Here is a 13211-nt window from a genome sequence, read left to right as displayed (position 1 = left end):
GCACTTCTGACTTTATAACTCGCAATTGCAAGTTTGTCACAATACTGAAAAAAAGTCAGAATTGTGAAAGATAAACTCACATTTGCAAGAAAAAGTATGAAGTTTGTCCCGCACTTCTGACTTTTTATCTCACAATTCTGATTTTATAACTCATAACTGCAAGTTTATATTACGAAAAACTAAGAAAAAAGTCAGAATTGCAAGATTCTCACTATTCTGACTTAATATCTCAGAACTGTAAGTTTATACCACGTAATTCTGACTGTATAAGTGTGAGTTTGTCACAATACTGAGAAAAAAAGTCAGAATTGTGAGAAAAAAAATCTAAATTGCAAGATATAATAAAGTTAGAATAGTAAGAGATAAACTCACATTTGCGAAAAAAAGTATGAAGTTTGACTCGCGCTTCTGACTTTTTACCTTGCAATTGTGAGTTTGTCATAATACTGAGAAAAAAAAGTCCAAATTGTGAGATATAAACTTGCATTTGCGAGAAAAAGTCTAAGTTTATATGTGACAATTCTGACTTTTTATCCCACAATTCTGACCTTATGCCTTGAAACTGCAGGTTTTGATACTGAGAAAAAAGTCAGAATTGCAAGAAATAAACTCACATTTGCAAGAAAAGGTACGAATTGCAAGATAAAAGGTCTGAATTGCGAGATATAAACTCACATTTGTGAGAAAAAGTATGAAGTTTATATCCCGCACTTCTGACTTTTTATCTCGCAGTTCAGAGTTTCTAATTCGTAATTGCGAGTTTATCATGCAATTCTGAGAGAAAAGTCTGAAATGTGAGTTTCTATCTTACAATTCTGACTTAATTCATAAGAATTGCAAGTTTAAACTTCGGAGTTCTGATCGTGTAACTTGCAATTGCGAGTTTGTCACAATACTGAAAAAAAAAATTGAATTTGAAATTGAATTGTGAGAAAAAAGTAAAAAAGTGTGATATAAACTCGCATTTGCGAGAAAAAGTCTGAACTGTGAGTTTATATCCTGGAATTCTGACTTTTTATCTTGCAAATCTGACTTTATAACTCGCAACTGCAAGTTTATATTACGAAAATCAAAGAAAAAAAGTCAGAATTGTAAGTTTATACCTTGCAATTCTGTCTAACTTGCAATTACGAGTTCATATGTCACAATACTGAGAAAAAGTCTAAATTGTATGAAAAGAAGTTGAAATTATGAGATAAATCCTGCAATTCTGACTTTTTATCTCGCAGTTCTGACTTCATAACTCACAATTGCGAGTTTGTCACAATACTGAGAAAAAAACTCTGAATTATGAGAAAAAAAAGTCTGAATTGTGAGATATAAACTCGCATTTGCAAGAAAAAGTCTGTAAGTTTATATCCCGCACTTCTGACTTTCATCTCGCAATTCAGACTTTCTAATGTGTAATTGAGTTTATATCATGCAATTCTGAGAAAAAAAAGTCTTAATTACTCAGAATTGCAAGTTTATACCTCGCAATTCTGACCGTGTAACTCACAATTGCAAGTCTGTCACAATACTGAAAAAAAAAGTCAGAATTGCGAGATAAAAGTCAGAAGTGCGGGATATTTGCATCTCACAATAAAAAGTCTGAATTGCGAGGAAAAAAGTCCAAATTGTGAGATGTAAGCATGCATCTGCAAGAAAAAGTCAGAATTGGGAGTTTGTATCCCACAATTCTGACTTTTTATCTCACAGTTCTGACTTTATAACTCACATTTGCGAGTTTGTTACAAAAAAAGTCTGAATTGTGAGGAAAAAAAATTGTGAGTTTGCAATTCTGCAATTCTGACTTAATTATTTAAAAAATAAACTTCTAATAATCTTACTGACCCCAAGCTTATGAATGATTGAGTATGTGCCAAAATTAAAAATAAAACTTCATTTCATTTAGATTTTCACATGGACCATACATTGTCAAATGACAAAAACACAATAACCTTTAATTGTTCTTACAAAGACTGCCAAAATTATAATAAAAAAGTGAGTTTGAAAACAAATACCTAATAGTGACAAAATTTATATTACAATGCAGTATTTTTGTAAAAAAAAAGGGAACTCTGCAGTTTGTTAGCACGCAACTTTTAATTTGCAAAACACCTTTCATTTCTTATACCTTATTTTGTTACTTCTGGGGTATGAAAGGACTTCGGAGGCATGTAGCATGAATAAACTTAAAGGCGTGTAGTTACAAGCCGGAGACTAGAACTACAGAACATTTCCTGTCTGTGACTCACAGACAGGATAACTGCAATAACATTTGGCACAGTGAAAGACACCTATATGTTTCCTCTGTGAGGATGTAAGTCTAAAACATTTTAAAATAAATTTTGATAGCAGAAGGAGAAATCAAAAGCAACATGATATATTCAGCCTCGCATCCACCAGTCGATACACGCACACAGAAGCTTCATACTCGTACTGGGTGTGTTTTCAGCAGGGGGGACGTCAGCGGTACTATTTACGGCCAAAAGTTTCCTCAGGCAACGCAATGATGTGCTGCATTTGAAGAGGAAAGAAGTCCAAGCAAATCCTATGTAAAACAACAGCATAGAGTTTGTGGAGTCATTTGTATGTGCTGAAAGCTTTTTGCATGTGTTTTGAGAGTGAAAGCTCCAGCTCACGCTAACTACAAATAAAAACAGAAGAAACTCTCACACCAAAAATGGACAATACCATCTAGTGCCCGTATTTGTAGAAGTAAATAAATAAATGCACAGTGATATCATACCTGTTCCCAACAAATGACTGTTTCTGTTCCCGTTGGTCAACACAATTACGATACAAATGAAAAATTCCACATAAATTACGTTCTTAAACTCTTCAAGGTTTAAAAAGTACCATTGTGCTTAGTCCTTTAATGTTTGGCATTTCCCCATCTTGCTGTTATTTCTTCGGCCTCTTGAAGAGTTTAGTAAAGGTGTGCTTCTTGCGGCCCGTGTTGGAGCCTTCAGTGTCGTCTCCTGTGGAGCCGCTGTCCTCGTCCACCAGGATCTTCTTACCTGTGATCTGAGAGATTCGGCTGCCACCTTTTCCTGTTGGCTGCGACAGGCCGTCCTGTTCGGAGGTGTAAATGAGAGAGCGCATCGAGTCGGCTGAGTTGAGGCTAGACGGCTGAGAGTGGATCTCCCCGAGACTGGCACACTTCTCCATGCCAAAGGTCTTTTTCTGCAGCAGAGGGCTGTCATTGGACGAGCCACCGTTGGATCTGGACAGCTTATTGTAGAGTGGAGTTGAGGTACAGCGCTGGGCGTCTCCGTACTGAGACATAGAGAGAGAGGAATCCGATTCGGACCGGTTCAGATCCCTAGATGATGAGATGAGGAGAGAAGAGGATTTCAGAATCGACGCATTTGCTTTCTCTTAGTCTTTTAGTTTCAATTTTTGAACTTCAAGTCAACATGAGAGAGCAGTCGAAACCCATTTACTTTCACAAGGTGATGCTTTTCCAAGTGAAACATTGGGAATGCAGTTTGCAGTGGAATATAAAAGTCAAAAAGACAAGTCGACTCTATAGTATCTTACATATTTTAACGACTTTTTAAAATCGACCATGATTTGCTATTATTTCCACAACTTTACTATTTATAGCAATGTTAATAACTATTCAATTACTGCATTAACTATTGGCAAAATAAAAAAAACTTATCAGAATTATTGCAAAATTGCGATTTTTCAAAATCAAAACATTCTGAAATAAGTGATATAATAACTGCTATAAATAGCTAAAAAGTAGCACAAATATTTTCCCTGTCGTTGTTTTAGGTAATAAAAAAAGGTTTTTCTTTTTTTCAGTACTATTTTAGTATCAGACACTATTATAGTTTTTTCAATATTTTGATTTTTTTTTATTTTATTATTATTAGTATTATTATTTTGCCTTTTTTTACAATAGCACAGTATTTTAGACAGGAAGCAAAGTGGGACAGAGAGCGCTTGAACTCGGGACAGCTGAAGTCCAACGACAATGACATATGTCAGCACTGGCTTAACTTGGACATTTAATTTTTTGTCATCAATGTTTTGTCATTTTATTAGTTATTGTTTTTTTATATTTCTTTTTCTACAATTTTTATATATTTATTTATTTATTCATTCATTCATTCATTTAGTTCACATTTTAGTTTCAAGTACCAAAAATGGTTTTGTTTTTTAATTTCAGTTAACTTAAATAAGCCTGGATCGGAACAAGATTAATTTTGATTTCAAAATTCAAAAATTACAATCTTGTTTTTTTTTTTTAAAGTAAGTTTTGATTTCACGTTGACTTCTTCATGCTGCATTAGTTCTGTTAGTTCTTCTTCTCATTTAAATAGTTGAATGTGACCCTGGACCACAAAACCAGTCATAAGGGTAAATTTTTCAAAATTGAGATTTATACATCATGTAAAAGATGAATAAATAATTCCATTGATGTATGGTTTGTTAGGGTAAGACAATATTTTACCGAGATACAAACTATTTGAAAGCTAGAATCTGAGGGTGCAAAAAATCTAAATATTGGGAAAATCGCCCAATTTACAAAATACCTCCATGGAACATGATCTTTACTTTATATCCTAATGATTTTTGGCATTAAAGAAAAATCGATTATTTTGACCCATACAATGTGTTACTTATGACTGGTTTTGTGGTCCAGGGTCACAATGCAGATTATTATTATTATTAACTAAAAAATTACAGTTCATAACAAATGAAATTATATTATAATTATAATATATAATTATATTATATAATAATAATTATAAAAAAATTTTTTATATTGATTAGCATTAAATTAATTAGGGATGCACTGAAACGAAAATTCTGAAAGCACTTGGCCAAAAACTGAAACCAAAACTGCTTTTTATACTTTACTATTTTATTAAATAATAAAAAATAATTTTGTAAGACTTTTAATTTAACTCAATAATGTTAATGATACTGAATTTAAAAAATACAAGGCAATAAAATAACCACACTTCTACTGAAAGTAGAACAATAAAATTAAACAGAAAATATATTAATATTAATTTAATTCAGTTCTTATTGTATAGTCCTACAAAGCTATTATTATCAGAGCATCTGAGCAGAGAATAGCGTTAGTGTTGCCAACTGTTGCAGCGGATTGCTTTTCACGTCTGCGGGTTGAGGTGACCACAATAATGTGTGACTGGGCTAGTTTTGCTATGAAACCCTGCATTTTACGGCCAAAAAATGCATTTTCAGTGGCTGAAAATTCGGTGCATCCCTAAAATTAATATATGAGTTCAAATAATAGAACTTTGTTAGCAAACTGTTGTTTAGCATACAAAATAGTTCAGTATTTGTCAGTTCATAATAGTGTAGTTACAGACACCCAACACACATGCCGTGTGTGTGCACAGCAAACAGTGTGTGAGATACCCAATGCTTTCACTTCTCTGTTCACTACGTGAAGCAGTGAACCCTGCTGGCGGCAGACCTGAGACCGCCTCCATTGAGGTGAAGTATGAGGAACGGTACTGCAGCGCAGCAAAACGAGAGCCGGAAGACGGAAGTGAGGTAGAGATGATGGAAGGATGAGACAGAGAGGTAGAAAGCGAAGGCACAGGGAGAAACTCCACGTGGCCGATCGAGTGGCTGCGAGCCTGCCGCACATAGGGACGGCTGGGGGGCCGCAGGGGCCCGGCCTCACTCTCACTGGCCTCTACCAACCTCTGTGTGCTCATGGTCAGCATTGCGTCTCCGTGTCGCGGCCGTAGGGACATCAGGCTGGGAGCTGCGGAGAGGCACAAACAGATAAATAAATGTCTGTGTTAGTGAACGGACATTCAAGCCATTCTCAGATACAGTATGTATGTGGAAGAGATAATCAAATCAAATAAGCTTATCAAGATTCTGTCTTATGAATTATATTATAAGGCCTCCAAAGCAGGGGTCTGTGTATTTGTTACATTTTGTTTTTGTTTACTTCAAATTAAACAACAGAAATGATGATTTAAAGGTACAGTACACTCAAAAATGACAATTCTGCCATTAATTACTCATCCTGATGTCGTTCCAAACACGTAAGACCTTTGTTCATCTTCGGAATCCAAAAGAATTTCCAAGAGAAAATGTTGAATAATGTTGAATAAAGCCGTTATTTTTGTTGTCTTTGCACACAAAAATCATTCTTGCAGCTTCATACAATTAAGGTTGAACCACTGATGTCACATGGACTATTTTAATAATGTCCTTGCTACTTTTCTGGGCCTTGAACATGTCAGTTGTGTTGCTGTCTATGCAGCCTCGGATTTCATCAAAAATATCTTAATTTGCGTTGTGAAGATGAACGAAGGTCTTACAGGGTTTGGAACGACATGAGGGTGAGAAATTAATGACTGAATTTAAATTTTTGGGTGAACTATCTCTTTAAAAGATGATCTAATCATGCTTCAATTAATATTTTAACTATGTATGTTATATTTTACGCCTGTCTTTGTTGTAAAGTATCTACCACAATACATACAACATGATTGCACCACATTTTGGAAGTTACAACTGGAAGACGAGTGCAAGATGATGATAAAAGCATATTAACTGTGGTTATTGAAGGAAAACAGAGCTGGGGAGGAAACAGAGCTGATGATGTGGCACAGGAAATGAACAAACAAGTGTGAAAGCATTGCAGGACCGCAGTGCGAAGAGGATCAGTGTCCACAAAAACTGCACGATGACAGACATGTGGTTTTCAGCCTACACAAAAATAATGCAGTGATGCAGCTCTTGGTTAGCTGTATGAAACATTTAAGATGGATAACGACTGTGCATTAAGGCACTTATTACACGGCTACTAAACAATAAATGGACAGAAATACTGATTTGAGTGAAATGTTTTTATGTCAGAAGACCGTGGAGTGAACGGAAGATCTGAAAGCGGCATAGCATACTAGGACTCTGGGCTCATTCACCAATAATTGTGCAGATTATGCATATTTACATGCACAACTTTTCACAAAATTTTCACAATACTCGCATTTCTGAACAACTCCCAAAAACTCCAATCTCATTTTCTCCTCCAATTTCAAAATCAGCCTATGTTGCAGCAGAAGTACCGACCCAGTGTTTACAAAGTGAACGTGCAAAGATCAAAAGCCCTTTATAAAAAAAAAGGTAAAACAGAGATGTAGGATGATTTTGAAGTTGGAGAAGAAAATGAGATGGGAGTTTTTCGACATACCCTAACTGTCATGAAGAGTTCACACAGAGATAGACAAGATGATCATTGAGGTTAAAAAGTACATAAATTATAATTTTTTTTATAAAACATAATGATCGTTTTGCTGGAAAAGACACTTCTTCCTCGGCTGGGACTGTTTGGAGCCTTTTGAAGCTATGTTCTATGTTCGCGCAAATCATTCGTGATCCAGCTTCACTTAAAGCAGAACTGAGTATAAGGGGTTTTTTTTTATGAATCTTTGCGATCACCTTTCCTAATAATGTGCTAGTTAGCAAGTTTTACGCGGCTAAAGTAAACAGGCTCGTCACTCCACAGAGAGAAGAGAGGGGCGGGGCAAGCAGAGCTCATTTGCATTTAAAGGAGCAATACATCAAAATGGGTTGATTTTTGCAGAGCTCATTTTGACAAGGTAAAAAGGGTGTTGTTTTACACAACCACTGAGAATTTTTAACCAAATCCGATGACCTCTTTAAAAACTAGGGCTGTCAAACGATTAATCGCGATTAATTGCATACAATATAAAAGTTCGAGTCTGCCTAATAAATGTGCGAGTACTGTGTGTAGTTATTATATATATATATATATACATATATATATATATATATATATATATATACACACAAATTAATGTATATATTTAAGAGAAATATTTATGTACAAATTATTTATATTTATATATAAATACATAGGCAAACTCAAACATTATTTTGTATGCGATTAATCGCAATTAATTGTTTGACAGCTCTATCAAAAACATAATTTCTTTACAACTGAAAAAAGAAAGACATCTCGGATGACAAGGGGGTGAGTAAATTATCTGTAAATTTTTGTTCTGGGAGTGAACTTCTTTAATCTATTTCAACATTAATAAGGCCAATAAATATGGGTGGTTTCAGCTTTTTCTACATCACAATTTAGAATAATTTTTAGTTACTGATGAACCATGATTTGTTTGTTAAAACGGTTGTACGCAGATTTTATTTACAAATTCTCATGTATGCGTAATTAGTGAATGAAACCCATCGTCTGGTTGCGACAACAACAAATGATACAAATTTCACTGTATATATTAAATCTATGTACAAAAATGTATGCGCAGAATGTTGTAATCGTCCATTCAGATTATTCCTGAGAGCCGTGTAGTAAGAATAAATAGGCTTTGCACACTGTGCTTAACGCTGGGTTGACATCATTTTAAACCCTAGATTATGGCCACTTTTAGTCTTGGTTTAGCCAAATTTGTCCCCATAAATTGTAAAAAAGAGTTGACAACTTTTAACTCTGGGTTAGCCTTATCAATGTTAGCAATGCTGACACCAAGTTGCTGTGCTAAAGAGACATATTGTAAATCACTAACCCAGAACCCAGAACAAAATAATGTTAAAAATAACCCAGCGTCAACAATTTCAGTGTAAAAAGCCCATAAATATAATCAAAAAAGAAAGCTTTGATTTAGCTAGCTTCTGTGCTAGCTACAGAGCATTGTTTTGCAGCACAACTTCAATATAAAGTGTGGTCACACTAGTGACATTTCGACTGAATTTCGCGGGCAAAAAAGTATTTTGTCTGTGGTAAATAGTAGGGATGTAATGATATCAAAATCTCACGATACGATATCGCGATATGAGGTCCACAATACGATATGTATTGTGATATTTAAAAAAAAAAATACAGAGAGTTTGAAAAAAAATTAAAATTTTGTACATTTTAAAGTTTAATTATTCTATCTAATGCACTTCGAGAGTTCAAAATTATGAGCTCCAACTGTTCTTAACTAAGAAAACTTGAGTCAGAAAAGTCTGTGAATTGACTTGGACCTGAACTTTAAAGGGGACTCAACCCTTATTTTATTCGTGATATACTGTCTAATAATAATAACAACACAAATGACAGTAATATTCATATATTGTAAAATAATTATACTGCAAAATAAATGAAAATTAATATTTTATAGGTATATTATTTTTGCTTTACACAATTACAATCCTTTCTTAATTTCTACAGTTAAAAAAGATGTTTTGAATTTGGACTGCAGTAATGTTACCCATTTAAACTGCTAGCTATCAGTAATTCATAACAATTTCAAGCCTTTATTTTGACGGAAACGGCAGTAGAGCTTTTATTTTGAAGGAAAACTCCAGCTTCAGTGAAAACAGGCTTACAAAAACGCATCTCACTACAAATCTAGTGAAACGTTATAATCATCTGCCATGAAAATAAAGCAGAAGCGGTGGCCTTTGCGTTCCTAAACGCACGCTAAACTCACAGTACATGCAATAAACAAGTTAATTGGCATTCATTTACTGTGAGACGCTCTGAGGCGCGGAAAACCCAAAATCACAAGCTGATCACTTTAAAGGAGAACTTACAAATAATGTACTCACCCCCTTGTCATCCAAGATGTTCATGTCTTTCTGTCTTCAGTCGTAAAGAAATTGTTTTTTGAGGAAAACATTTCAGGATTTTTCTCCATATAATGGACTTCATTGGTGCCCCGAATTTGAACTTCCAAAATGCAGTTTAAATGTGACCTTTTGATGTGATTCAATAGTGCGTAGCGTCGTGAATGCGCATCCCAGAACCTGTGCTAAATGAGCTTTTGTGCTTAAAAAGCATAAAAATTTTTTTACAAAAAAATGACCGATTGTTTCGCTAGATAAGACCCTTCTTCCTCGGCTGGGATCGTTTAGAGCCCTTTGAAGCTGCATTTAAACTACATTTTGGAAGTTCAAAATTAGGGCACCAATGAAGTCCATTATATGGAGAAAAATCCTGAAACGTTTTCCTCAAAAACCATAATTTCTTGACGACTGAAGACAGAAAGACATGAACATCTTGGATGACAAGGGGGTGAGTAAATTATTTGTGAATTGTTCTGGAAATGGAGTTCTCCTTTAACAATGTGTGCGCTTAATTTTGAAAAGCACAGCAAAAGACTAGACTAGATTAACTGGATTTAGATGGATTTACAATTTTAAAGACCTTTTATGTTAGAATAAGAAGTTGTGACCACGATAATACAGAGACAGTTTTGCTATCGCGATATCACGATGTTGATAATATCGTTACATCCCTAGTAAATAGTGTAGAGATGTATAAAACACACCTCACACAGAAGTCACTTTCAAACCAAGCAGCTTTCTGTCGGTCAGTGTTGCAAATTCTCATAACCAGCCTGAAACCGTTGCAAAATCTGCGAGGGAAATTCCTGTTTGCGTGGATTACTGTTGAATGGTTTTAGCCCGCAAAACTTTGGCAAACAACGGAAAATGTGACCGCACTTTAAAACTTGCTATTTTGGCATGTTAAGCCATCAGTGCAGACATAGAATCAGTGGCTTCTAATTCATAACATCTCCCATAATAATCACAATAGAAATGGTGTTTATCCACACTGAGATAAATATAATCAGCAGCACTGATTTCACATTTGCACTTTAAAAGGTTTCAAGATGGCTGTTTAAGAGCCGGATGCACAATTTCCATCTAGAAGGTTTTTTAAATTGGCAGTGGGAGTGACACGGAAAGGTTTGCTTTGTGTTAGCATTGGCTGAAAGAATAAATTGGGTGCTGCCAACCAGAATGTTTCCACAGGGATTGGCTCTCGGAAGCCACGGGCCAAAGGTCGCTCACTCGCCGATCCATCTGCCAGGCGGCATCTGTGGACATTAGCCAATGATATCACACCACGAAAAGGCAAAGCTCAACGCAAAGCTTAATTGCCATGTAGTAGGGTTAGAAAACTGATCACTGGATCATTTTAATATGGTTATAGACGGCTGAGAAGCTTTATATTGTGACACAGATGAATATGATCATGACTGTGTTTAACTCATTGTACAACGTGAGCATGATATACTCACATTGAAGGGTTCCTGCTGAAAGTATGTCTTCGTCCATGTCGTCTAGGTCATCAGATAGCAGTAGGTGTTGGGGTACAGCAGGGCGAATGCCCAGGACAGCAGGGTCCAGGTTGAGGGCAGAGGCCAGAGACGACATGCCAGGGTTATTGACAATATTGAATCCCGTCAGATGCTCAATTTGCTGCCATCGATGAAGCTTTTCTCTCAGAGCAGCGGTCACTTCTCCCAGAGCCTGTCTACAGAAGCAAGAAAGAGAAGTGAGGTTTGGTTTCGTTGTTCTACACTCTTGAAGGGATAGTTCACCCAAAAAATAAAAATTCTATTAAAACAGATATTAAAATAAAACCACTGATGTCACATGGACTGTTTTATTGATCGCCTTACTACCTTTCTGGACCTTCTTTCTACTTTTCTGGGCCGTGAACATGTCAGTTGCGTTGTTGTCTACGCAGGGTCAGAAAGCTCTCGGATTTCATTGAAAATATCTTAATTTGTGTTCCAAAGATGAACGAAGGTCTTACAGGTTTGGAACGACACGAGGGTGAGTAATTAATAACAGAATTTCAATTTTTGGGTGAACTATACCTTTAAAAATAATGGTTTTTATCTATGATTCCATGAAGAATTTCCATTGAACCTTTTCATTCCACAGAAAGTTTTTTTACACTAAGCAAAACTGTTCACTGAAAGGTCCTTTGGGCAACATAAAATGGTTCTTTAAATGGATCGCTGCAAAAAAATCCTCCTATTTTTGATTTTTTTAAGTTAAAATTGGTCTTTATTTCAGCTTGTACGTAGTATCCAAAAATGGGCAGAGCTTTCTCAAAATGGCGACTCACTTGGCAGACAGGATTTTATGATCAACGTCATCCAGTGAAGAGCTGTGGGCCACATGGAATGTCCCAAAGAGAGTTCCTCTCTTCTTCTTGATTTTTTCTGCCTGTTATGGTGATTACAACTTCATAGTTAACAGCAGTACTTGGATGTTCAGCTAGTAGAACCTGCTAAATACAATGCCTTGCAAAAGTATTCATACCCCTTCATGTTTTTATGTTATATTTCACTGCTTTAAATTACTTTTTCCCCATATCAGTCTCCACTCTATAAACCATAATGACAAAGCACAAAACAGGTTTGTAACAACTTTGCATTTATTAGAAATTAAAGACTGAAATTGTTCCATTGCATAAGTATTCAAACCCTTTTCTGGAACACTTGAAATTTAGCTCAGAAGCATTCATATCACTTGTAGATGTTGCTACACTTCAAGTGGAGTTAACCTGTAGTAAATGAACCTGTACCAAATAAAGAGCTCAGAGACAGGATTGTGTCAAGGCACAAATCTGGGTAAGAGTTCAGAAAAAAATTCTGCTGCATTGAAGGTTCACAGAAGCATGTAGCCTCCATTGTCCATAATGGAAACAACTAGGACTCTACCTAGAGCTGGCCTCCTAGCCAAAGTGAGCAACTGATGGAGATGAGCTTTGGTTTGCCTGGTCAAAAGAAGCAGATGGTCACTCTAGATGAGCTGCATGATCATATATGTAGATGCGAGAAACTTACAGAAGGACAAACATCACTGCAACACTCCACTGATCTGGGCTTTATGGCGCTGTGGCCAAACTCAATCCTCTCCTCAGTGAAGACACATGAAAACACACTTGGAATTTGCAACAAAGCATCTAAAGAACTCTCAGTTTGTGAGAAACAAGATACTCTGGTCTGATGAACCTCAATTTAAAACATCATGTATGAAGGAAACCAGGCACTGCTTATCACCTGGCTTATAGACAACTCTGTGAATGTTCTTGAGTGGCCCAGTCACAGCCTCGGCTTGAACGCAATCAGACATTTCTGGAGAAACCTGAAAATGTCTGCCAGCCTCCATCCAAGCAGATAATTGCCAAATGCAGATGTGCAAAACTTGTCGCATAATACCCAAACAGACTTGAGGCTGTAAAGGTGCTTCAACTAAGTACTGTGTTAAGGGTATGAATACTTGTGCAATGGACTTATTTCAGTGTTTTTTTTTTTTTTGCTTTGTCATTATGGTGTATGGAGCGTAGATTAATGTGGATAAAAAGTAATTTAAAGCAGTTTAACATAAGGCTGTAACGTAACAAAACATGAAAAAGATGAAGGGGTATGAATACTTTTGCAAGGCAC

At 35.9% G+C, this 13211-nt stretch overlaps 1 protein-coding gene across 5 annotated transcripts in view; it reads right to left on the bottom strand.

Moving 5' to 3' along the window:
* Positions 1 to 1804: 1804 nt before the first annotated feature.
* Positions 1805 to 13211, bottom strand: part of stim1b (stromal interaction molecule 1b) — a 38998-nt gene continuing 27591 nt past the window's right edge. For 3 of the 5 annotated variants that reach the window (XM_051092313.1, XM_051092314.1, XM_051092315.1), the window contains exons 10-14: positions 11885 to 11985; positions 11046 to 11281; positions 10761 to 10841; positions 5677 to 5740; positions 1806 to 3307 (exon numbers count right to left, since the gene is read on the bottom strand). In XM_051092313.1, the coding sequence (XP_050948270.1) occupies positions 2887 to 3307; positions 5677 to 5740; positions 10761 to 10841; positions 11046 to 11281; positions 11885 to 11985 (903 nt within the window). In that variant the 3' untranslated portion in view covers positions 1806 to 2886. Of the gene's footprint in view, positions 3308 to 5676; positions 5741 to 10760; positions 10842 to 11045; positions 11282 to 11884; positions 11986 to 13211 lie in introns of all 5 variants that reach the window. The other 2 variants (XM_051092312.1, XM_051092316.1) reach the window with 2 other exon arrangements.

This window comes from Labeo rohita, chromosome 21 (assembly GCF_022985175.1).
Source record: "Labeo rohita strain BAU-BD-2019 chromosome 21, IGBB_LRoh.1.0, whole genome shotgun sequence".
In the NCBI taxonomy this organism is placed as follows: Eukaryota; Metazoa; Chordata; class Actinopteri; order Cypriniformes; family Cyprinidae; genus Labeo; species Labeo rohita.
The sequence above is the reverse complement of the archived record's forward strand: the minus strand, read 5'-3'. Positions and strand labels throughout refer to the sequence as shown.